Raw genomic sequence first — 26,301 nt, forward strand, 5'->3', positions numbered from 1 at the left:
AAGGTGTTAAGGTTAGGGGTTAGGTTAAGGGTAATGGTTAGATTTAATGGTTAGGTGTTAGGGAAAATAGGATTTTGAATGGGAATCAATTGTTTGGTACCCACAATGATACTAAAAGAAACATCTGCACTGCACACCAGGGTCATGGACTTAGTAATACTGTATGTGTGTCCTCCTAGCTGCAGTGTGTGTGTGTGTGTGTGTGTGTGTGTGTGTGTGTGTGTGTGTGTGTGTGTGTGTGTGTGTGTGTGTGTGTGTGTGTGTGTGTGTGTGTGTGTGTGTGTGTGTGTGTGTGTGTGTGTGTGTGTGTGTGTGTGTGTGTGTATGTCAGTGTGGATTTATTGGACAATCTACAGGCATATCAATCTCCAGGCTTGTACAATCCTTTAGGTTGTATAGTTCTAACACACTGGTAGGACTGGAGACAGTGGTGGTCACCAGCCCTGGTTCTGGAGAGCTAGGAAGACAGCCCATCGCAATAATCTCATCAAGACCTTGATTAGTAGAATTAGGTATGTTAGAGTTGGTGACCATTCATGAATGTTCCTCTCAGAATCATTCTAGGGTTCTGTGACCCACTTGGTTCCTGGTGTCTGTCCAAAATTGCCCCCTATTCCTCATATAGTCCACAACTTTTGACCGGGACCCATGTACAGGTAGTGCACTATATGGAATAGGATGCCTTTTGGGACAGACCCCAGGAACAAAGTGGGTCACACCTGAACCTGAACATGTACTCCTATGTTACTGAACCCCTACCTGAGCCTGAACATGTACCAAGGGCTCACAATGTAGTGAGGGCTCACAATATGACAGATTCACAATATGACAGCAAACACATTTCTCCTTGACATATGCCAACGGGGTGAGGATGTATCCATCAATTGTGTGTGTGTGTGTGACATGTGTCTCTTTCTCTCTCTCCCTCTCTCTCTCTCTCCCTCACCCATCCCTTTCTCTCTCCCTCCCCCTCCCTTTCTCTCTCCCTCCCCCTCCCTTTCTCTCTCCCTTCCCACATATACATTTTTTACAACTTTTACCCCAATTTTGTGGTATCAAATTGGTAGTTACAGTCTTGTCTCATCGCTGCAACTCCCGCACGGACTCGTGTGAGCCGAAGGTCGAGAGCCGTGCGTCCTCCGAAATACAACCCAGCCAAGCTGTAACTGCCTCTTGACACAGGACCCACTTAACCCGGAAGCCAGCCACACCAATGTGTCGGAGGAAATACCGTACACCTGGCGACCGTGTCAGCATGCACTACGCTCGGCCCGCCAAAGGAGTCGCTAGAGCGCGATGGGACAAGAACATCCCTGTTGGCCAAACCCTCCCCTAACCCGGACGACGCTGGGCCAATTGTGCACCGCCCCATGGGTCTCCCGGTCACGGCTAGCTGCGACAGAGCCTGGACGCGAATCAAATCAAATCAAATTTTATTGGTAACATACTGTTAAGAGAATTATGTTCTCAATGTTCATAAACTGAACTTCAAATAACTACTCAGTCTGCAACCCAGACTTTGTAAGATACTGGTTGAAATGAAAACAGACAGAGGCCCAGCCTACAATAGTCAAATGTTTATTCACGAGAGCGCTCTGAAGTCCGCAATACAAACCCATCCATTTTATACTGGCTCCTTACGCACATACCTTCACACACAAACAGTAGGTATCCTATGCACACACTGTATCACTACCCAAATCTCTCAGAGGCCTAGCTGACCTGAGATCTTGAGAAGTCCTCCCTGTCCTCCTAAGTTTTCTCACTTCCTGCCAGGTGGGTTCAAACACAGTCTAACTCTTCTCGGTATCTTTCTTCGGCCTTTCACCCCCCATACAAGTTCAAATCCTGAGCTACGCCTTGCTCAGACAGTCTGGCTTTTTCCACTATACAGATACATTGTTTTAATCTAATTCTGACTAAAACTACACACATCATCAGAATATATTTTTATGATTCTAATCAATTTCATACAATTATATGGTTTCAGGGTGGAATATTCTAATCATTAATTTAAACATATAAATTCCATTATCATCCCACCCTTAATGACTAAATAATACACATTGATACATCAAACACTACGTGGAAACATAAATGGTATACAAGAATAATCCAAACCAATACATGTATGTACATTCGATATTCATCAATGACTGTTATAGGCCAATATCCAATCATAACGCGATTTTTATTACAATCTTCATACAAAACAGTCTCATCCAACATTGGCTCCTTGTAGTTAAAATAAACTGAGCCCTCTCCTAGGCCTGGAGGCCTGTATTCGTCATCCCACTGGCCGGAGCTCGGAATCAGTCCGTATCTCACCATCTGTTGCGTCATTGACCTCTCTAGAGTCCTGGTGATCAAACCTCTCATACACAGAATCAAACAACATCCACACAGAATCAACACACTCATACAGGTGAAAGTTGCCCACAACACAGTGATTATGCAATTTTTCCATTTCCCAAACATACTGTCAAACCAATTTGTTAAAGAATTATCCACCCCAGAGTTCTCTGCTAATTCGTGAGCTAATGTGGTAAAACCTGCCAGGGCCTTGGTCACTGATCTGTATGGAGCTGTGTTATTAAAAAATACATGTACAGCAATGAACCCCAATCATTCTACATTCCCTGCCCTTTTCTGCCAATAACCTATCGAGAGTCAGTCTATTTTACCAGGTCATGAGGGAGGTGGCGGATAATTGGTCAGAGAACCCCTTTACTGCATCCCCAGTATCATTCACGAATCTCTGTTGATTATAATAGAGGTCATTAATCCAATCCACATTTTTATTTATTGTCAACCACCAAAAGAACGTAGTGGTAAAGTCTTCATCTATTTGATTCATAGCTTTGTATTAATCTGTAACTTCCCTGGGGATGCCAATAGCATCCATCTAAACAAAGCTACTCCCATCCTGGTCAAAACTCCTCCTGTGCCTACTTTAGCCTCCTATAACTGGCCTCTGATGACTAACTCGAACTGGTTGGACCCATAACCCCGGGGCACAAGTTCCTGATCACCTTTTTGGTAGTTTCTGTCGTATGCGTCCTTTGCTGGTACGAGCCCACCATACATCAGTTATAGGTGCTGTGAGGTTAAGAATTTTCTCCTGTCCTTCCAAAACTAAGTCCGTCACATTAACGATTACCTTTCAGTCATTAAAATCATGTAAGTTCTCGGTGCCATTCTTGTATCTATAACACTGGTACTCATCAGGAGTTAAAGTGAACCGATGTGGGTTGGCCGAGTACTTCAATCTGGCCAACCCAATCCCTGTACAGTTATTTTGCTTTCCTAGGGAATTGTTTAATGTTTACCTTAAATCCTACATCTTGATCTTTGACTCCTTATTCTGTAGTTTATCTTTTACTTTTTATCCATGATAATGGCGTCATATAATTAGTACCGGCAGGTGGTGGATCTGGATGTATCAGAAAGGTTACCAAGACTATGATGCAGCTCAGAGTCCCTACTCTTCCCCAAAACCGCCAACCCTCTCTTGCCCTTAGTCGATCTGCTAGGTACCACCCCATACTCACACCTCTAGGGGCACACACAGTGATGAACGGTCGGGATAGGGAATCTTCGTTAAACAAACACTAACAACCGTATCTTTCCAGGCAAAACATATCAATAGTTGTATTACCATCCCAAACCCAAATTTGAGTCTATCGGTACATAGGCTGAGATACGATCCCAGGTCTCACGCGTGGAAGGCAAGAGTTCTTCCCCTGAACCACCAAAGCTATTGAAATGCCAGAGACTCCACGCAAATAACCCTTTTTATAATTGTCTGTAGTCGTAAAATCAGGCACGTACTACCGAGACAATTCCCAGAAAATAGCCCTAATTTACAGGTCCAAGCATTTCTCCGGTGATGATTCTTCTTACTCTCTCTTTCTGTCCTATTCCTCTCTTGACTTTTGTCTCACCCTTTCTCTACACTTGCCTTCTTACCTTCTTTTCTGGGCTTCAGACAGCCAGGTATCTAACCCTCGACCTGCTGTTTCCCTTGACTATCTACACACGTCTTATGTATCTACTTTATCATTCATTCAAATTTTTCTACATCTAGACGTCTCTCAAATTTGTACTTCTTTCTCCATTTTTGGCATTAGATTTACCTCTCATCCCCGGTTAATTCCGGGACCTCCTTTGAGGATTTACTACCCATGTTATTTAATTAACTTTCCTTGTTATTCTGCTTCTTCTCACGATCTATGTGTATGTGCTTTTAAAATTCTGATTAAATTACTCCTATGTGTCTCACTATTGATGTGTATGTCACTACTCCCTATGTGTGTGCTCACCTTCTATGCTCACAATCTATGTGTACTTTTTTTACCTATGTGTATCTATATTAAGTCTCTATGATCTATGTGTGTGCTTTCTACCATTATCCAATTACTATAGTTATGTTCTATGGTATATTCTCACACACTATGTGTATGTGCTAACCTATGTGTGGTTCTCCTGTCTGGAAACTTTATCTATAGAGGTGTCTTTCGATTCGACATTAGGTCTCACCCGTATACAACCTATAAGCTATTTTCCAGGGTCATATATCCCTAGTCAGCAACCTATTTTTCTGTTGTTCCTTGGGACTTATTGACGTTAATACCTCGTATCTCACAACGCTATATTAGGCTTCCCTCTCTTCCTTTTTGGACTTTATTTCAGTGTTGACTTTTGAATCGTTTAACCTCTCTAGGATATGTGGGACGATAACGTCCCACCTCGTCAACAGCCAGTGAAACTGCAGGGCACCAAATTCAAAACAACGGAAATCCCATAATTTAAATTCCTCAAACATACAAGTATTTTACACCATTTTAAAGCTACACTTGTTGTAAATCCAGCCAAAGTGTCCGATTTCAAAAAGGTTTTACGACGAAAGCACACCAAACGATTATGTTAGGTATGAGCCAAGTCACAGAAAAACACATTTTTCCAGCTAAAGAGAGCAGTAACAAAAAGCAGAAAGAGAGATAAAATGAATCACTAACCTTTGATAATATTTATCAGATGACACTCATAGGACTTCATGTTACACAATACATGTATTTTTTGTTCGGTAAAGTTCATATTTATATCCAAAAATCTGAGTTTAGGCAAGACGCTACTGTATCACTTGGCAAAAAGCCTGAGAAAATGCAGAGCGCCAAATTAAAATGAATTACTATGAAAATTACTATAAAATCAAACTTTCATTAAATCACACATGAAAGATACCAAATTAAAGCTACACTGGTTGTGAATCCAGCCAACATGTCAGAATTCAAAAAGGCTTTTTAGCGAAAGCATATGATGCTATTTTCTGAGCATAGCACCATTGTAAACAAAAGAGAGAAAACATTTCAACCCTGCAGGCACGACACAAAACGCAGAAATAAAAATATAATTCATGCCTTACCTTTGACATCACTTCACAAATGGTCCTTTTGTTTGATTAATTCCGTCGATATATATCCAAAATGTCAATTTATTTGGCGCGTTTGATCCAGAAAAACACCGGTTCCAACTTGCTCAAACGTGACGACAAACTATCTCAAAGGTTACCTGTAAACTTTGCCAAAAAATGTCAAACTACTTTTGTAATACAACTTTAGGTATTTTTTAATGTTAATAATCAATAAAATTGAAGGCGGGATGATATGTGTTCAATACAGGATTAAAACGAAATGTTGCATGCCTTCTGTTTGATTGAAGCGCATGTCCAGGACACCTGGAGTGCCTCGACTTCAAGATGGCCGTATTTCTTCATTACACAAAGGAATAACCTCAACCTATTTCTCATGACTGTTGACATCTAGTGGAAGCCGTAGAAACTGCAAGCAATTCGCTTAGAAATCTGGTTTCCCAATGAACTCATTGAAAAGACAGTGACCTCAAAAAAAAAGAAATCTGAATGGTTTGTCCTCGGGGTTTCGCCTGCTAAATAAGTTCTGTTATACTCACAGACATGACTCAAACAGTTTTAGAAACTTCAGAGTGTTTTCTATATGCATATCTTATCTCCTGGGAATGAGTAACTGGCAGTTGAATTTGGCTATGCTTTTCATCCAAACGTGAAAATGCTGCCCCCTACCCTAGAGAAGTTAAGTTATCTTGTTCGCATAGAATTACCTTCCTATCACACCAAGCCTAGTTTATATCCTCACTTAGGACTTTATCTAGGTATGACTGTTGAATCGGATCTATGGCTAATTTACCGCATGTTAATTAACCATAAGTTATCCTATTTGTACAAAATGACCGTCCTATCTCACAGCACCTATTTGATATCCTTATCTTAATTACCTCTTCCGGCCTTTACTTTGGTCTATTAAGCTATTTTTATTTATGGTAGTGCATCCTTACCTCAGGTCATTTCGGAGCTGCCTTCCTATCGAATTTTGGTTAAAACACAAAGTATAAACCTAGTGAATCTGTTTAGAATAATTAAGCTCCTATTATTGATAAATATTAATTCAATTCAATTCAATTTTATTTTATATAGCCCTTCGTACATCAGCTAATATCTCGAAGTGCTGTACAGAAACCCAGCCTAAAACCCCAAACAGCTAGTAATGCAGGTGTAGAAGCACGGTGGCTAGGAAAAACTCCCTAGAAAGGCCAAAACCTAGGAAGAAACCTAGAGAGGAACCAGGCTATGAGGGGTGGCCAGTCCTCTTCTGGCTGTGCCGGGTGGAGATTATAACAGAACTATGCCAAGATGTTCAAAAATTTTCATAAGTGACAAGCATGGTCAAATAATAATCATGAATAATTTTCAGTTGGCTTTTCATAGCTGATCATTAAGAGTTGAAAAACAACAGGTCTGGGACAGGTGGCGGTTCCATAACCGCAGGCAGAACAGCTGAAACTGGAATAGCAGCAAGGCCAGGCGGACTGGGGACAGCAAGGAGTCACCACGGGCGGCAGTCCCGACGCATGGTCCTAGGGCCCAGGTCCTCCGAGAGAAAGAAAGAGAGAAGGAGAAAATTAGAGAGAGCCAAGATTTTCAAAATGTTCATAAATGACAAGCATGGTCAAATAATAATCAGGAATAAATCTCAGTTGGCTTTTCATAGCCGATCATTAAGAGTTGAAAACAGCAGGTCTGGGACAGGTAGGGGTTCCATAACCGCAGGCAGAAGAGTTGAAACTGGAATAGCAGCAAGGCCAGGCGGACTGGGGGCAGCAAGGAGTCACCACGGCCGGTAGTCCCGACGTATGGTCCTAGGGCTCAGGTCCTCCGAGAGAAAGAGAGAAGGAGAAAATTAGAGAGAGCCAAGATTTTCAAAATGTTCATAAATGACAAGCATGGTCAAATAATAATCAGGAATAAATCTCAGTTGGCTTTTCATAGCCGATCATTAAGAGTTGAAAACAGCAGGTCTGGGACAGGTAGGGGATCCGTAACCGCAGGCAGAACAGTTGAAACTGGAATAGCAGCAAGGCCGGGCGGACTGGGGACAGCAAGGTGTCAGCATGCCCGGTAGTCCTGACGTATGGTCCTAGGGCTCAGGTTCTCAGAGAGAAAGAGAGAACGAGAGAATTAGAGAGAGCATACTTAAATTCACACAGGACACTGGATAAGACAGGAGAAGTACTCCAGGTATAACCAACTGACCCTAGCCCCCCGACACATAAACTACTGCAGCATAATTACTGGAGGCTGAGACAGGAGCGGTCAGGAGACACTGTGGCCCCATCCGAAGAAACCCCCGGACAGGGCCAAACAGGAAGGATATAACCCCACCCACTCTGCCAAAGCACAGCCCCCACACCAACTTACAATCCTGAGACAAGGCCGAGTATAGCCCACAAAGGTCTCCACCACAGCCCAACCAAGGGGGGGCGCCAACCCAGACAGGAAGTTCACGTCAGTAACTCAACCCACTCAAGTGACGCACCCCTCCTAGGGACGGCATGAAAGAGCACCAGCAAGCCAGTGACTCAGCCCCAGTAACAGGGTTAGAGGCAGAGAATCCCAGTGGAGAGAGGGGAACCGGCCCGGCAGAGACAGCAAGGGCGGTTCGTTGCTCCAGAGCCTTTCCGTTCACCTTCACACTCCTGGGCCAGACTACACTCAATCATATGACCTACTGAAGAGATAAGTCTTCAGTAAAGACTTAAAGGTTGAGATCGAGTCTGCGTCTCTCACATGGGTAGGCAGACTGTTCCATAAAAATGGAGATCTATAGGAGAAAGCCCTGCCTCCCGCTGTTTGCTTAGAAATTTTAGGGACAATTAGGAGGCCTGCGTCTTGTGACCGTAGCGTACGTATTGGTATGTACGGCAGGACCAACTCGGAAAGATAGGTAGGAGCAAGCCCATGTAACGCTTTATAGGTTAACAATAAAACCTTGAAATCAGCCCTTGCCTTAACAGGAAGCCAGTGTAGGGAAGCTAGCACTTGAGTAATATGATCAAATTTCTTGGTTCTAGTCAGGATTCTAGCAGCCGTATTTAGCACTAACTGAAGTTTATTTAGTGCTTTATCCAGGTAGCCGGAAAGTAGAGCATTGCAGTAGTCTAACCTAGAAGTAACAAATGCATGGATTAATTTTTCTGCATCATTTTTGGACAGAAAATTTCAGATTTTTGCAATGTTACGTAGATGGAAAAAAGCTGTCCTTGAAACAGTCTTGATATGTTCGTCAAAAGAGAGATCAGGGTCAAGAGTAACGCCGAGGTCCTTCACAGTTTTATTTGAGACGACTTTACAACCATCAAGATGAATTGTCAGATTTAACAGAAGATCTCTTTGTTTCTTGGGACCTAGAACAAGCATCTCTGTTTAGTCCGAGTTTAAAAGTAGAAAGTTTTCAGCCATCCACTTCCTTATGTCTGAAACACAGGCTTCTAGCGAGGGCAATTTTGGGACTTCACCATGTTTCATTGAAATGTACAGCTGTGTGTCATCCGCATAGCAGTGAAAGTTAACATTATGTTTTCGAATAACATCCCCAAGAGGTAAAATATATAGTGAAAACAATAGTGGTCCTAAAACGGAACCTTGAGGAACACCGAAATGTACAGTTGATTTGTCAGAGGACAGACCATTCACAGAGACAAACTGATATCTTTCCGACAGGTAAGATCTAAACCAGGCCAGAACTTGTCCGTGTAGACCAATTTGGGTTTCCAGTCTCTCCAAAAGAATGTGGTGATCGATGGTGTCAAAGGCAGCACTAAGGTCTAGTAGCACGAGGACAGATGCAGAGCCTCGGTCTGACGCCATTAAAAGGTAATTTACCACCTTCACAAGTGCAGTCTCAGTGCTATGATGGGGTCTAAAACCAGACTGAAGCATTTCGTATACATTGTTTGTCTTCAGAAAGGCAGTGAGTTGCTGCGCAACAGCTTTTTCTAAAATTTTTGAGAGGAATGGAAGATTCGATATAGGCCGATTAGTTTTTTATATTTTCCGGGTCAAGGTTTGGCTTTTTCAAGAGAGGCTTTATCACTGCCACTTTTAGTGAGTTTGGTACACATCCGGTGGATAGAGAGCTGTTTATTATGTTCAACATAGGAGGGCCAAGCACAGGAAGCAGCTCCTTCAGCAGTTTAGTAGGAATAGGATCCAGTATGCAGCTTGAAGGTTTAGAGGCCATGATTATTTTCATCATTGTGTCAAGAGATATAGTACTAAAACACTTAAGTGTCTCTCCCGATCCCAGGCCCTCGCAGAGCTGTGCAGATCCAGGACAGCTAAGCCCTGGAGGAATACGCAGATTCAAAGAGGAGTCCGTAATTTGCTTTCTAATGGTCATGATCTTTTCCTCAAAGAAGTTCATGAATTTATTACTGCTGAAGTGAAAGCCATCCTCTCTTGGGGAATGCTGCTTTTTAGTTAGCTTTGCAACAGCATCAAAAATAAATTTTGGATTGTTCTTATTTTCCTCGATTAAGTTGGAAAAGTAGGATGATCGAGCAGCAGTGAGGGCTCTTCGGTACTGCACGGTACTGTCTTTCCAAGCTAGTCGGAAGACTTCCAGTTTGGTGTGGCGCCATTTCCGTTCCAATTTCCTGGAAGCTTGCTTCAAAGCTCGGGTATTTTCTGTATACCAGGGAGCTAGTTTCTTATGACAAATGTTTTTCGTTTTTAGGGGTGCAACTGCATCTAGGGTATTGCGCAAGGTTAAATTGAGTTCCTCAGTTAAGTGGTTAACTGATTTTTGTCCTCTGACGTCCTTGGGTAGGCAGAAGGAGTCTGGAAGGGCATCAAGGAATTTTTGTGTTGTCTGAGAATTTATAGCACGACTTTTGATGATCCTTGGTTGGGGTCTGAGCAGATTATTTGTTGCGATTGCAAACGTAATAAAATGGTGGTCCGATAGTCCAGGATTATGTGGAAAAACATTAAGATCTACAACATTTATTCCATGGGACAAAACTAGGTCCAGAGTATGACTGTGGCAGTGAGTAGGTCCAGAGACATGTTGGACAAAACCCACTGAGTCGATGATGGCTCCGAAAGACTTTTGGAGTGGGTCTGTGGACTTCTCCATGTGAATATTAAAATCACCAAAAATTAGAATATGACCTGCTATGACTACAAGGTCTGATAGGAATTCAGGAAACTCAGAGAGGAACGCTGTATATGGCCCAGGAGGCCTGTAAACAGTAGCTATAAAAAGTGATTGAGTAGGCTGCATAGATTTCATGACTAGAAGCTCAAAAGACGAAAACGCCATATTTCTTTTTGTAAATTGAAATTTGCTATCGTAAATGTTAGCAACACCTCCGCCTTTGCGGGATGCACGGGGGATATGGTCACTAGTGTAACCAGGAGGTGAGGCCTCATTTAACACAGTAAATTCATCAGGCTTAAGCCATGTTTCAGTCAGGCCAATCACATCAAGATTATGATCAGTGATTAGTTCATTGACTATGACTGCCTTTGAAGTGAGGGATCTGACATTAAGTAACCCTATTTTGAGATGTGAGGTATCACGATCTCTTTCAATAATGGCAGGAATGGAGGAGGTCTTTATCCTAATAAGATTGCTAAGGCGAACACCGCCATGTTTAGTTTTGCCCAACCTAGGTCGAGGCACAGACACAGTCTCAATGGGTATGGCTGAGCTGACTACACTGACTGTGCTATTGGCAGACTCCACTAAGCTGGCAGGTTGGCTAACAGCCTGCTGCCTGGCCTGCACCCTATTTGATTGTGGGGCTAAAGGAGTTAGAGCCCTATCTATGTTGGTAGATAAGATGAGAGCACCCCTCCAGGTAGGATGGAGTCCGTCACTCCTCAGCAGGTCAGGCTTGGTCCTGTTTGTGGGTGAGTCCCAGAAAGAGGGCCAATTATCTACAAATTCTATCTTTTGGGAGGGGCAGAAAACAGTTTTCAACCAGCGATTGAGTGCTGAGACTCTGCTGTAGAGCTCGTCACTCCCCCTAACTGGGAGGGGGCCAGAGACAATTACTCGATGCCGACACATCTTTCTAGCTGATTTACACGCTGAAGCTATGTTGCACTTGGTGACCTCTGACTGTTTCATCCTAACATCGTTGGTGCCGACGTGGATAACAATATCTCTATACTCTCTACACTCACCAGATTTAGCTTTAGCCAGCACCATCTTAAGATTAGCCTTAACGTCGGTAGCCCTGCCCCCTGGTAAACAGTGTATGATCGCTGGGTGATTCGTTTTAAGTCTAATACTGCGGGTAATGGAGTCGCCAATGACTAGGGTTTTCAATTTGTCAGAGCTAATGGTGGGAGCCTTCGGCGTCTCAGACCCCGTAACGGGAGGAGTAGAGACAAGAGAAGACTCAGACTCAGACTCCGACTCGCTACATAATGGGGAAAACCGGTTGAAAGTTTCTGTCGGCTGAATGAGCGACACCGGTTGAGCATTCCAACAGCATTTCCCTCCAGAAGCCATGAGAAAGTTGTCCGGCTGCGGGGACTGTGCGGGGGGATTTATACTAACGTTACTATCTGTACTTACTGGTGGCACAGACGCTGTTTCTTCCTTTCCTACACTGAAATTACCCTTGCCTAACGATTGCGTCTGAAGCTGGGCTTGCAGCACAGCTATTTTCGCCGTAAGGCGATCGTTCTCCTGTATATTATGAGTACAGCGACTGCAATTAGAAGACATCATGTTAATGTTACTACTGGCTGTTGAAGGTGTTGACGAACCATGTCCAGATAAAGCGTCCGGAGTGAAAAAGTTGAATGAGGGAAAAAAGTTGCGATGGAAAAACTAAAAATATAAACGGTAATTAAAAACAGAAACAAAACAAAAAACGTAAAATTGTCAGCTAGCAAAGTAAAGTAAAGTTGGCAGCAAAACGCACAGCAACAAAACGCACAGCAACACGTCTGCAGATTCAACAGGAAGTGATCACATCCAAGAACTTCAAATCAAAGATATCTTAAATCATTCCCCCCAAATCCGTGAATAAAGATCTACTAACCTTGTCTCGTAGACTGGGAAAAGTAATGCTGGTTGGATTCCGTCATTGTCTCTGTCGACCTTGGATATATACCGGCCTGTTATGGAACCCCAGTGTCAGGGGACAGATCTTTAATTTACGGGTCAACGACCTGACCGTGCATGGTTTTCGGCGTGTTAACTTCGGGCAACAGGGACAGGTATTGGAAATCCGTAATCTAACAATTCCACAACAACTACCTTTTACACACAAGTGTAAAGGAATGAATGAGAATATGTACATATAAATATATGGATTGGAATCAGGATCTCTAGTGGCACAGCTAGCACTGCGGTCCAGTGCCTTAGACCACTGAGCCACTCAGGAGGCCTCAAGGGGATTTATTGTTTACATTGCCAAAGCAAGTGAAATGGATAAACAATAAAAAGTGAACAGTAAATATTACACTCACAAGTTCCAAAATAATATAAACATTTAAAATGTAAAATGCCATATTATGTATATATACAGTGTTTTAACGATGTGCAAATAGTTAAAGTACAAAAGGGAAAATAAATAAGCATAAATATAAGTTGTATTTACAATGTTTTTTTTCTTCACTGGTTGCTGCAAGTATTGCTGCTGTGGTGGCACACTGTGGTATTTCACCCAATGGATATGAGGGTTTATCAACATTTGATTTGTTTTCTAATTCTTTTGTGGGTCTGTGTAATCTGAGGGAAATATGTGCCTCTAATTTGGTCATACATTTGGCAGGACGTTAGACAGAGCAGCTCAGTTTCCACCTCATTTTGTGGTCAGTGTGCACATAGCCTGTCTTCTCTTGAGAGCCAGGTTTGCCTTCGGCGGCCTTTCTCAATAACAAGGCTATGCTCACTGAGTCTGTACATAGTCAAGGCTTTCCTTAATTTTGAGTCAGTTACAGTGGTCAGGTGTTGTGTTTAGTGCCAAGTAGCATTCTAGTTTGTTCAGTGTTTTTGTTAATACTTTCCAATGTGTCAAGTAATTATCTATTTGTTTTCTCATGATTTGGTTGGGTCTAATTGTGTTGCTGTCCTGGGGCTCTGTGGGGTCTGTTTGTGTTTGTGAACAGAGCCCCAGGACCAGCTTGCTTAGGGGACACTTCTCCAGGATCATGTCTTGTAGGTGATGGCTTTATTATGGAAGGTTTGGGAATCACTTCCTTTTAGGTGGTTGAAGAATTTAACGTATTTTTTCTGGATTTTGATAATTAGTGGGTATCGGCCTAATTCTGCTCTGCAGTCTGAATTTCGTGTTTGTCCCATTTTGTGAAATCTTGGTTGGCGAGCGGACCCCAGACCTCACAACTACGTATATGGGTTTTATAATTGATTCAAATATATTTTGCCGGATCCTAATTGGTACATTTTATGTTCCTTTTGATGGCATAGAAGGCCCTTCTTGCCTTGTCTCTCAGATCATTCATAGCTTTGTGGAAGTTACATGTGGTGCTGATGTTTAGGCCGAGGTATGTATAGTTTTTTGTGTGCTCCAGGGCAACGGTGTCTAGATAAAATTTGTATTTGTGGTCCTGGCAACTGGACCTTTTTTGGAACACCATTATTTTTGTCTATTTGAGATTTACTGTCAAAGCCTGGGTCTGACAGAATCTGTGCAGAAGATCTAGATGCTGCTGTAGGCCCTCCTTGGTTGGTGACAGAAGCACCAGATCATCAGCAAACAGTAGACATTTGACTTTAGATTCTTCTAGGGTGAGGCTTGGTGATGCAGACTGTTCTAGTGCCCTCGCCAATTCATTGATATACAGTATATGTTAAATACGGGGGGGGCTTAAACTGCATCCCTGTCTCACCCCATGGCCCTGTGGAAAGAAATGTGTGTGTTTTTTGCCAATTTTAACCGCACACCTGTTGTTTGTGTACATGGACTTTATAATGTCGTATGTTTTTCCCCCAACACCACTTTCCATCAATTTGTAGAGCAGATCCTCATGCCAAATTTAGTCAACTTATTTTTTGAAGAGTCAAATCATAAGAAGTTGTTTTGGTTTGTTTGTTTGTCTATTAGGGTGTGCAGGGTGAATACGTGGTCTGTCGCACGGTAATTTGGTTAAAAGGAAATTTGACATTTGCTCAGTACATTGTTTTCACTGAGGAAATGTCAAGTCTGCTGTTAATGATAATACAAAGGATTTTCTTAAGGTTGCTGTTGACGCAGTTATTGAGGTCAAATTTGTCTCCACTTTTGTGGATTGAGGTTAACAGTCCTTGGTTCTGAATCTTGGGGAATATGCCACAGTTAAGGATGATGTTAAAGAGTTTAAGTATAGCCAATTGGAATTTGTGGTTGGTATATTTTATCATCTCTCTCTCTCTCTCTCTCTCTCTCTCTCTCTCTCTTTCTCTCTCTTCCCTCCACCACAGTGGATTAAATCCACACATTAGTTTACCGTCATATGCCTCGACACCAGTGTAGGCTAGAGGTCGACTGATTAATCGGAATGGCCGATTATATAACATAACAATCGTAAATCGGTATTTTTGCGATGGCCGATTTTGCCCCAATTATTATTATTATTTTTTATACCTTTATTTAACTAGGCAAGTCAGTTAAGAACACATTCTTATTTTCAATGACGGCCTAGGATTGGTGGTTTAACTGCCTTGTTCAGGGGCAGAACGACAGATTTTCCCCTTGTCAGCTCGGGGTTCCAATCTTGCAACCTTACAGTTAACTAGTCCAACGCTATAACCACCTGCCTCTCGTTGCACTCCACAAGGAGACTGCCTGTTAGCGAATGCAGTAGAAGCCAAGGTAAGTTGCTAGCTAGCATTAAACTTATCTTATAAAAAACAATCAATCAATCATAATCACTAGTTATAACTACACATGGTTGATGATATTACTAGTTTATCTAGCGTGTCCTGCGTTGCATATAATCGATGCAACGCTGGGAGATGATGTAACAAAAGCGCATTTGCGAAAAAAGCACAATCGTTGGACGACTGTTCCTAACCATAAACACCAATGCCTTTCTTAAACCTGCATATTTAGCTAAAAGAAATCCAGGTTAGCAGGCAATATTAACCAGGTGAAATTGTGTCATTTCTCTTGCGTTCATTGCACGCAGAGTCAGGGTATATGCAACAGTTTGGGCCTCCTGGCTCATTGTGAACTAATTTGCCAGAATTTTACATAATAATGACATAACATTGAAGGTTGTGCAATGTAACAAGAATATTTAGACTTAGGGATGCCACCCGTTAGATAAAATACCGAACGGTTCCGTATTTCACTGAAATAATAAACGTTTTGTTTTCGAAATGATAGTTTCCGGATTCAACCATAATAATGACCAAAGGCTCGTATTTCTGTGTGTTATGTTATAATTAAGTCTATGATTTGATAGAGCAGTCTGACTGAGCGATGGTAGGCAGCAGCAGGCTCATAAGCATTCATTCAAACAGCACTTTCGTACATTTTGCCAGCAGCTCTTCGCAAGCACAGCGCTGTTCATGACTTCAAGCCTATTAGCCTAATGGCTGGTGTAACCGATGTGAAATGGCTAGCTAGTTAGCGGGGTGCGCGCTAATAGCGTTTCAAACGTCACTCGCTCTGAGACTTGGAGTAGTTATTCCCCTTGCTCTGCAAGGAGTGATGGGTAACGCTGCTTCAAGTGTGGCTGTTGTCGATGTGTTCCTGGTTCGAGCCCAGGCAGGGGCGAGGAGAGGGACGGAAGCTATACTGTTACACTGGCAATACTATAGTGCCTATAAGAACATCCAATGGTCAAAGGTATATGAAATACAAATGGTATAGAGAGAAATAGTCCTATAAATACTATATTAACTACAACCTAAAACCTCTTACCTTGGAATATTGAAGTCTCTTGTTAAAAGGAACCACCAACTTTCATATGTTCTCATGTTCAAGGAACTCAAACGTTAGCTTTTTTACATGGCACATATTGCACTTTTACTTCTCCAACACTTTGTTTTTGCATTATTTAAACCAAATTGAACATGTTTCATTATTTATTTGAGGCTAAATTGATTTTTATTGATGTATTATATTAAGTTAAAATAAGTGTTCATTCAGTATTGTTGTAATTGTCAATATTACAAATACATTTTTAAAAATCGGCCATTAATCTGTATCGGCTTTTTTGGTCCTCCAATAATCGGTATCAGTATCGGCGTTGAAAAATCATAATCGGTCAACCTCTAGTGGAGGCTGCTGAGGGGAGGACGGCTTATAATAATTGCTGGAACGGAGTCAATGGAATGGCATCAAACACATGGTTTCCATTCCACATATTCCGCTCCAGCCTTTACCATGAACCCGTCCTCCCCAAAGGTGCCACCAACCTCCTGTAGTTGATACACTGACAGATTTTGTGTGTTCTCCACAGTATGACCTGAGGCTGACCTGTACATGGGGGGGAAGTGTTTTATATACAGTAGTAAAGAACAGTGTCTGTCTTAATCACCATATCTATTTATTTTACTCGTTACTGTATGTCGTTACTGTGTGTCCTTTGTCTGAATGGCATTTCACACAACATGTATTTTGTCCTGTCCATCTCGCCTTCTTACTCTCTCCTCTGTCTCATTCTCTCTCTCCAGAAGTACAATGCCCTTCCCAACAGGTAGATGACTGGAAGTTCCCTCAGACGGCCAGACACAACATCACAGGTAAATGATACACGCACGCACAAACACATGCACACACACACCCAAAACAGTTAGTACCACTCACCTTGTTTATCCTGTCTGATCTACTGTGGCTCCTCTCTGTGATTGATTACTCTGCCTGGCCTGAGGATTAATGTGGTGATGGATTTGATGCAGGTTTTAATCTGGTGCGGCGCTTATCCCTGCTCAAGACAGCAGCGGTCAGGAAGATCCGTAACCCCCGAGGACCCGTTATCCTCCGACTGGGCAAGACAGCACTCATCCACCCCACAGAGTATGTCCTCCTCCCTCCCTCCATCACTACTCTCTTTCTTTGTCTGTCACCCTCTGTCTCTCCCTCTCTCCTTCTGTCTTTTTCCATTTCATCGCCTGACATAGTAGGTCCCCATCCCTCCATCACTGCTGCTAGCTCTCTCTTTATATCTCTCTATTTTCCCATCTCATCAGCCCAAAAGAGTAGATCCTCTATCACTACTACATCTCTCTCTCTCCATCTCATCAGCCCCACAGAGTAGATCCTCTATCACTACTACATCTCTCTCTCTCTCCCCATCTCATCAGCCCCACAGAGTAGATCCTCTATCACTACTACATCTCTCTCTCTCTCTCCCCATCTCATCAGCCCCACAGAGTAGATCCTCTATCACTACTACATCTCTCTCTCTCTCTCCCCATCTCATCAGCCCCACAGAGTAGATCATCTATCACTACTACATCTCTCTCTCCCTCCCCATCTCATCAGCCCCACAGAGTAGATCCTCTATCACTACTACATCTCTGTCTCTCTCTCCCCATCTCATCAGCCCCACAGAGTAGATCCTCTATCACTACTACATCTCTGTCTCTCTCTCCCCATCTCATCAGCCCCACAGAGTAGATCCTCTATCACTACTACATCTCTCTCTCTCTCCCCATCTCATCAGCCCCACAGAGTAGATCCTCTATCACTACTACATCTCTCTCTCTCTCTCCCCATCTCATCAGCCCCACAGAGTAGATCCTCTATCACTACTACATCTCTCTCTCTCTCTCTCTCTCCATCTCATCAGCCCCACAGAGTAGATTCTCTATCACTACTACATCTCTCTCTCTCTCTCTCTCTCCATCTCATCAGCCCCACAGAGTAGATCCTCTATCACTACTACATCTCTCTCTCTCTCTCCCCATCTCATCAGCCCCACAGAGTAGATCCTCTATCACTACTACATCTCTCTCTCTCTCTCTCCCCATCTCATCAGCCCCACAGAGTAGATCCTCTATCACTACTACATCTCTCTCTCTCTCTCCCCATCTCATCAGCCCCACAGAGTAGATCCTCTATCACTACTACATCTCTCTCTCTCTCCCCATCTCATCAGCCCCACAGAGTAGATCCTCTATCACTACTACATCTCTGTCTCTCTCCCCATCTCATCAGCCCCACAGAGTAGATCCTCTATCACTACTACATCTCTCTCTCTCTCTCCATCTCATCAGCCCCACAGAGTAGATCCTCTATCACTACTACATCTCTCTCTCTCTCTCCCCATCTCATCAGCCCCACAGAGTAGATCCTCTATCACTACTACATCTCTCTCTCTCTCCCCATCTCATCGGCCCCACAGAGTAGATCCTCTATCACTACTACATCTCTGTCTCTCTCCCCATCTCATCAGCCCCACAGAGTAGATACTTTATCACTACTACGTCTCTCTCTCTCTCCCCATCTCATCAGCCCCACAGAGTAGATCCTCTATCACTACTACATCTCTCTCTCTCTCTCCATCTCATCAGCCCCACAGAGTAGATACTCTATCACTACTACATCTCTCTCTCTCTCCCCATCTCATCAGCCCCACAGAGTAGATACTCTATCACTACTACATCTCTGTCTCTCTCCCCATCTCATCAGCCCCACAGAGTAGATCCTCTATCACTACTACATCTCTCTCTCTCTCCCCATCTCATCAGCCCCACAGAGTAGATCCTCTATCACTACTACATCTCTCTCTCTCTCCCCATCTCATCGGCCCCACAGAGTAGATCCTCTATCACTACTACATCTCTGTCTCTCTCCCCATCTCATCAGCCCCACAGAGTAGATACTTTATCACTACTACATCTCTCTCTCTCTCCCCATCTCATCGGTCCCACAGAGTAGATTCTCTATCACTACTACATCTCTCTCTCTCTCTCCATCTCATCGGCCCCACAGAGTAGATCCTCTATCACTACTACATCTCTCTCTCTCTCCCCATCTCATCAGCCCCACAGAGTAGATCCTCTATCACTACTACATCTCTCTCTCTCTCCCCATCTCATCGGCCCCACAGAGTAGATCATCTATCACTACTACATCTCTCTCTCTCCCCATCTCATCAGCCCCACAGAGTAGATACTCTATCACTACTACATCTCTCTCTCTCTCCCCATCTCATCAGCCCCACAGAGTAGATCCTCTATCACTACTACATCTCTCTCTCTCTCCCCATCTCATCAGCCCCACAGAGTAGATCATCTATCACTACTACATCTCTCTCTCTCTCCCCATCTCATCAGCCCCACAGAGTAGATCCTCTATCACTACTACATCTCTCTCTCTCTCTCCATCTCATCAGCCCCACAGAGTAGATACTCTATCACTACTACATCTCTCTCTCTCTCCCCATCTCATCAGCCCCACAGAGTAGATACTCTATCACTACTACATCTCTGTCTCTCTCCCCATCTCATCAGCCCCACAGAGTAGATCCTCTATCACTACTACATCTCTCTCTCTCTCCCCATCTCATCAGCCCCACAGAGTAGATCCTCTATCACTACTACATCTCTCTCTCTCTCCCCATCTCATCGGCCCCACAGAGTAGATCCTCTATCACTACTACATCTCTGTCTCTCTCCCCATCTCATCAGCCCCACAGAGTAGATACTTTATCACTACTACATCTCTCTCTCTCTCCCCATCTCATCGGTCCCACAGAGTAGATTCTCTATCACTACTACATCTCTCTCTCTCTCTCTCTCTCCATCTCATCAGCCCCACAGAGTAGATCCTCTATCACTACTACATCTCTCTCTCTCTCTCCATCTCATCAGCCCCACAGAGTAGATACTCTATCACTACTACATCTCTCTCTCTCTCCCCATCTCATCAGCCCCACAGAGTAGATCCTCTATCACTACTACATCTCTCTCTCTCTCCCCATCTCATCGGCCCCACAGAGTAGATCCTCTATCACTACTACATCTCTCTCTCTCTCCCCATCTCATCAGCCCCACAGAGTAGATCCTCTATCACTACTACATAGTGAATTCTGCATGCAGTATCAATTTCGTGTTTGTCCCATTTTGTGAAATCTTGGTTGGTGAGCGGACCCCAGACCTCACAACTATAAAGGGAAATGGGTTTTATAATTGATTCAAATATATTTTTCCGGATCCTGATTGGTACATTTTATGTTCCTTTTGATGGCATAGAAGGCCCGTCTTGCCTTGTCTCTCAGATCGTTCAAAGCTTTTGGAAGTTACCTGTGGCGTGAATGTTTAGGCCGAGGTATGTATTGTTTTTTGTGTGCTCCAGGGCAACGGTGTCTAGATGGAATTTGTATTTGAGGTCCTGGCAACTGGACCTTTTTTGGAACATTATTATTTTTGTCTTACTGAGATTTACTGTCAGGGCCCAGGTATGGCAGAATCTGTGCAGAATATCTAGGTGCTGCTGTAGGCCCTCCTTGGTTGGAGACAGAAGCTCCAGACCATCATCAAACAGTAGACATTTGACTTCAGATTCTACTAGGGTGAGGCTGGGATTTGCAGACTGTTCTAGTGCCCTCGCCAATTCGTTGATATAAATGTTGAAGAGGGTGGGGCTTAAGCTGCATCCATGTCTCACCCCACGGGCCTGTGGAAAGAAATGTGTGTGTTTTTTGCCAATTTTAACCGTACACATTTTGTTTATGTACATGGATTTGATAATTTCGTATGTTTTTTTCCCCAACACCACTTTCCATCAATTTGTAGAGCAGACCTTCATGCCAATTTGAGTCAAAAGTTTTTTTGAAGTCAACAAAGCATGAGAAGACATTGCCTTTGTTTTGGTTTATTTGTTTGTCAATTAGTGTGCAGGGTGAATACGTGGTCTGTCGTACGGTACTTTGGCTAAAATGCCAATTAGAAATTTGCTCAGTACATTGTTTTCACTGAGGAAATGTACGAGTCTGATTTCCCAAGGTTGCTGTTGACGCATATCCCACGGTAGTTATTGGGGTCAAATTTGTCTCCACTTTTGTGGAATTTTGTGATCCGTCTTTGCTTCCAAAAATTGGGTAAGATGCCAGCGATAAGGATGATGTTATGTATATTTGATCATTTCATTTAGGATACCATCAACACCACAGGCCTTTTTGGGTTGGAGGGTTTGTATTTTGTCCTGGTAGGTCATTCAATGTAATTGGGGATCCAGTGGGTTCTGGTAGTCTTTAATATTTTATTCTAAGATTTGCATTTGATCATGTATATGTTTTTGCTGTTTGTTCTTTGATATAGGGCCAAAAAGATTGGAGAAGTGGTTTATCCATACATCTCTGTTTTGGATAGATAACTCTTCGTGTTGTTGTTTGGTTAGTGTTTTCCAATTTTCACAGAAGCGGTTAGAGTCTATGGATTCTTCAATTACATTGAGATGATTTCTGACATGCTGTTCCTTCTTTTTCCGTAGTGTATTTCTGTATTGTTTTAGTGATTCACCAAAGTGAAGGTGTAGGCTCAGGTTTTCTGGGTCTCTATGTTTTTGGTTGGATAGGTTTCTCAATTTCTTTCTTAGGTTTTTGCGTTCTTCATAAAACCATTTGTCATTGTTGTTAATTTTCTTAGGTTGTTTGCTTGAAATGTTTAGATTTGATAGGGAAGCTGAGAGGTCAAATTTACTGTTTAGGTTTTCTACTGCCAAGTTTACACCATCACTATTATAGTGAAAGTTTGGTCCAGTAAGTTGTCTAAAAGGTATTGAATTTGTTGTTGTTTTTTGGTAGGTTTCCACACTACTTTCCTTCCATCTATAGCATTTCTTAATATTATTCAGTTCCTTTGGCTTTGATGCCTCATGATTGAGCATTACTCTGTTCAAGTATACTGGGATTTTGCTGTCATTGGGGTGTCAGTGGGCTGACTGTGAACGTTCTGAGAGACTCTGGATTGAGTTCAGTGATAAAGTAGACTACATTACTACTGACAAGTGATAAGCTATAGGTGTGCATACCATAGAAGTCCCCTCGAAGCCTACCATTGACTATGTACATGCCCATCGTGCGACAGACCTGTAGGAGTTGTGACCTGTTTTTGTTGGTTATGTTGTCATAGTTGTGCCTAGGAGAGCATATGGGGCAGGGAATGCTATCTCCTCCAGTTGTCCAGTTCTGACATTTAGGTCGCCACACACTAGTACATGTCCCTGGGCTTGGAAATGATTGATTTCTCCTTCCAGGATGGAGAAGCTGTCTTCTTTAAAGTAGCGCAATCTAGTGGGGGTGCCTTCAGAACACATTCAGACCCCTTGACTTTTTCCACATTTTGTTATGTTATAGCCTTATTCTAAAATGTATTAAATAAATAAAAATATCAGCAATCTACACACAATACCCCATAATGTCAAAGCCTAAACAGGTATTTAGACATTTTTGCAAAAAAAAAAAATACTTGCTATGAGACACGAAATTGAGCTCAGCTGCATCCTGTTTCCATTTATCATCCTTTCTACAACTTTTTTGGAGTCTACCTGTGGTAAATTAAATTGATTGGACATGATTTGGAAAGGCACACACCTGTCTATATAAGGTCCCACAGTTGACAGTGCATGTCAGATCAAAAACCAAGCCATGAGGTAAAAGGAATTGTCCGTTGAGCGCCGAGACAGGATTGTGTCGAGGCACAGATCTGCGGAAGGGTACCAAAAAATGTCTGCAGCATTGATGGTCCCCAAGAACCCAGTGTCATCCATCATTCTTAAAAGGAAGAGGTTTTGAACCACCAAGACTAGAGCCTGCCGCCCAGCCAAACTGAGCAATTGGGGGAGAAGGGCCTTGGTCAGGGAGGTGACCAAAAACCAGATGGTCACTGACAGAGCTCTAGAATTCCTCTGTGAAGATAGGAGAACCTTCCAGAAGGACAAGCATCTTTGCAGCACTACACCAATCAGGGCTTTATGGTAGTGGCCAGATGGAAGCCACTCCTCAGTAAAAGGCACATAACAGCCCGCTTGGAGTTTGCCAAAAGGCAACTAAAGACTCTCAGATTTTGAGAAACAGATTCTCTGGTCTGATGAAACCAAGACTGGCCTGAATGAAAAGCGTCACGTCTGGAGGAAACCTGGCACCATCCCTACAGTGAAGCATGGTGGTGGCAGCATCATGCTGTGGGGGTGTTTTTCAGCTGCAGGAACTGGGAGACTAGTCAGTATTGAGGCAAAAATGAACTGAGTAAAGTACAGAGAAATCCTTGATGATGAAAACCTGCTCCAGAGCTCTCTGGGCCTCAGACTGGGCCGAAGGTTCACCTTGCAAGAGGACACTGACCCTAAACACACAACCAAGACAATGCATGAGGAGCTTCGGGGCAAGTCTCTGAATATCCTTGAGTGACCCAGCCACAGCCCAGACCTGAACCCAATCGAACATCTCTGGAGAGACCTGAAAATAGCTGTGCAGCAACGCTCCCCAACCAACCTGATAGAGCTTGAGACAATCTGCAAAGAAGAAGGAAAGGCAGATGACCTCTGGCCTTGGATATTCCAGGATGCTCTCTCTCGCTCTCTCACTTCCTCCTCTATCTTTTGCTCTCAACCCCCCCTCTCTCTCTCTCTCTCTCACTTTATCTCTCTTTCACTCTCTCCCTCTCTCTCTCTCTTCCTCCTTCTCTTCATTTGTCTCTTCATTCGTCTCTCTTACTCCAGCTCTTTTTTTAAATCACCACTTAGTGTGTTGGTGAATGGAGGTGGGTGCTGGTTGAACTGACAGTATGTCTGTGAAACCAATTTTTGCTGTGACTATTCATTCAGCTTCACCTCCCACAATCCTAACCTTGCCAAACTGACCCAAGATCAGGAGAAATGTCACCCTACACACATAGAGCTGCCTACTTTCTGCTTGTTTTAACAGAAGACCAGAATACCACATCTTTTCCTGCAGCGGTAACACAAAACTGTTACAGTCAAATTAACAATAACAGTAGGTGGTTTGAGATTCCTGGAGCAAACACATAAAAGTGACAGCCATTTTAACATCATATGTTACTTTTAAAACCATTTACCTTAATCATATTTAAATTAGTTCTAATACTATGGCAGGGGTTTTGTCACGATCGTGTGGCGGATTAACGGACCAAAATGCAGCTTTTGGAAAATAAGCCATCTTCTTTTATTAAACAACACGAAGATGAGCACGACACAAAAACACTTTAACAAAACAACAAAACAACAAAACGACCGTGAAGCTACAAACGTTGTGCACAAACAGACAGGCTACTAACGTTCTTACATAGACAATTACCCACAACCAATGAGAGCCTATGGCTACCCTAAATAAGGCTCCCAATCAGAGACAACCGAAATCAGCTGTCTCTAATTGGGAACTCATTCAGGTAACCATAGACTCTCCTAGACAACTAAACATACATAGACAATACTAGAAACCTGTACTCCACACAAACCCATATACTATACACAACCCCTTTACCATAAACAACACCCAAAACCAACAAAACAAAAACATTCCCCATGTCACACCCTGACCTAACTAAAATAATAAAGAAAACCAATAATACTAAGGCCAGGGCGTGACATAACCCCCCCCTTGAGGCGCGAACTCCGGGCGCACCATACACAGTCTAGGGGAGGGTCTGGGTGGGCTTCCATCCACGGTGGCGGCTCCGGCTCTGGTCGCGGTCCCCACGTCACCACAGTACCTAAACACCTCCTAGGCTTCCTCCAAACGACCCCCCTCCACCTTAACCCCATTGCATTCAGGGGCAGTTCCGGACTAAGGGGCAGTACCAGGGTAAGAGGCAGTACCAGGGTCAGGGGCAGTACTAGGGTCAGGGGCAGCACCAGGGTAAGGGGCAGCACCAGGGTAAGGGGCAGCACCAGGGTAAGGGGCAGCACCAGGGTAAGGGGCAGCACCAGGGTAAGGGGCAGCACCAGGATAAGGGGCAGCTCCGGACTGAAGAATGGCAGCTCCGGACTGAGGGACTGCAGCTCCGGACTGAAGGACTGCAGCTCCGGACTGAGGGATGGCCCATGGCTGGCTGACGGATCTGGCTGCTCATGGCTAGCTGACGGATCTGGCTGCTCATGGCTAGCTGACGGATCTGGCTGCTCATGGCTAGCTGACGGATCTGGCTGCTCATGGCTAGCTGACGGATCTGGCTGCTCATGGCTGGCTGACGGATCTGGCTGCTCATGGCTGGCTGACGGATCTGGCTGCTCATGGCTGGCTGACGGATCTGGAAGCTCATGGCTAGCTGACGGATCTGGCTGCTCATGGCTGGCTGACTGATCTGGCTGCTCCTGTCTGGTTGGCGGCTCTGGCAGATCCTGTCTGGTTGGCGGCTCTGGCAGATCCTGTCTGGTTGGCGGCTCTGGCAGATCCTGTCTGGTTGGCGGCTCTGGCAGATCCTGTCTGACGGACGGCTCTAGCGGCTCCTGTCTGGCTGGCGGCTCTAGCGGCTCCTGTCTGACGGACGGCTCAGTGGGCTCATGGCAGACGGGCGGCTTTGCAGGCTCATGGCAGACGGGCGGCTTTGCAGGCTCATTGCAGACGGATGGCTCAGATGGCACTGGGGAGACGGATGGCTCAGATGGCGCTGGGGAGACGGATGGCTCAGATGGCGCTGGGGAGACGAGCAGTTCAGTCATCGCTGTGCAGACGGCAGACTCCTGCCGGCTGAGGCGCACTGTAGGCCTGGTGCGTGGTGCCGGGACTGGTGGCACCGGGCTGGGGACACGCATCTCAGGGCTAGTGCGGGGAGCAGGAACAGGGCATACTGGACCCTGGGGACGCACATTAGGCCTAGTGCGTGGGGCCGGAACTGGTGGTACCGGACTGGGGACACGCATCTCAGGGCTAATGCGGGGAGCAGGAACAGGGCATACTGGACCCTGGAGACGCACATTAGGCCTAGTGCGTGGGGCCGGAACTGGTGGTACCGGACTGGGGACACGCATCTCAGGGCTAATGCGGGG

General features: G+C 44.1%; 1 protein-coding gene across 2 annotated transcripts in view; it reads left to right on the forward strand.

Annotated features, from left to right (window-relative positions):
• Positions 1-26,301, forward strand: part of LOC129820111 (collagen alpha-1(XVI) chain-like) — a 133,850-nt gene that overhangs the window by 21,153 nt on the left and 86,396 nt on the right. For both annotated transcript variants that reach the window (XM_055876998.1, XM_055876999.1), the window contains exons 3-4: positions 17,022-17,090; positions 17,247-17,364. In XM_055876998.1, coding sequence (XP_055732973.1) covers positions 17,022-17,090; positions 17,247-17,364 — 187 coding nt within the window. The remainder of the gene's footprint in view (positions 1-17,021; positions 17,091-17,246; positions 17,365-26,301) is intronic.

Source organism: Salvelinus fontinalis, chromosome 22 (genome assembly GCF_029448725.1).
Source record: "Salvelinus fontinalis isolate EN_2023a chromosome 22, ASM2944872v1, whole genome shotgun sequence".
Classification (NCBI taxonomy): Eukaryota; Metazoa; Chordata; class Actinopteri; order Salmoniformes; family Salmonidae; genus Salvelinus; species Salvelinus fontinalis.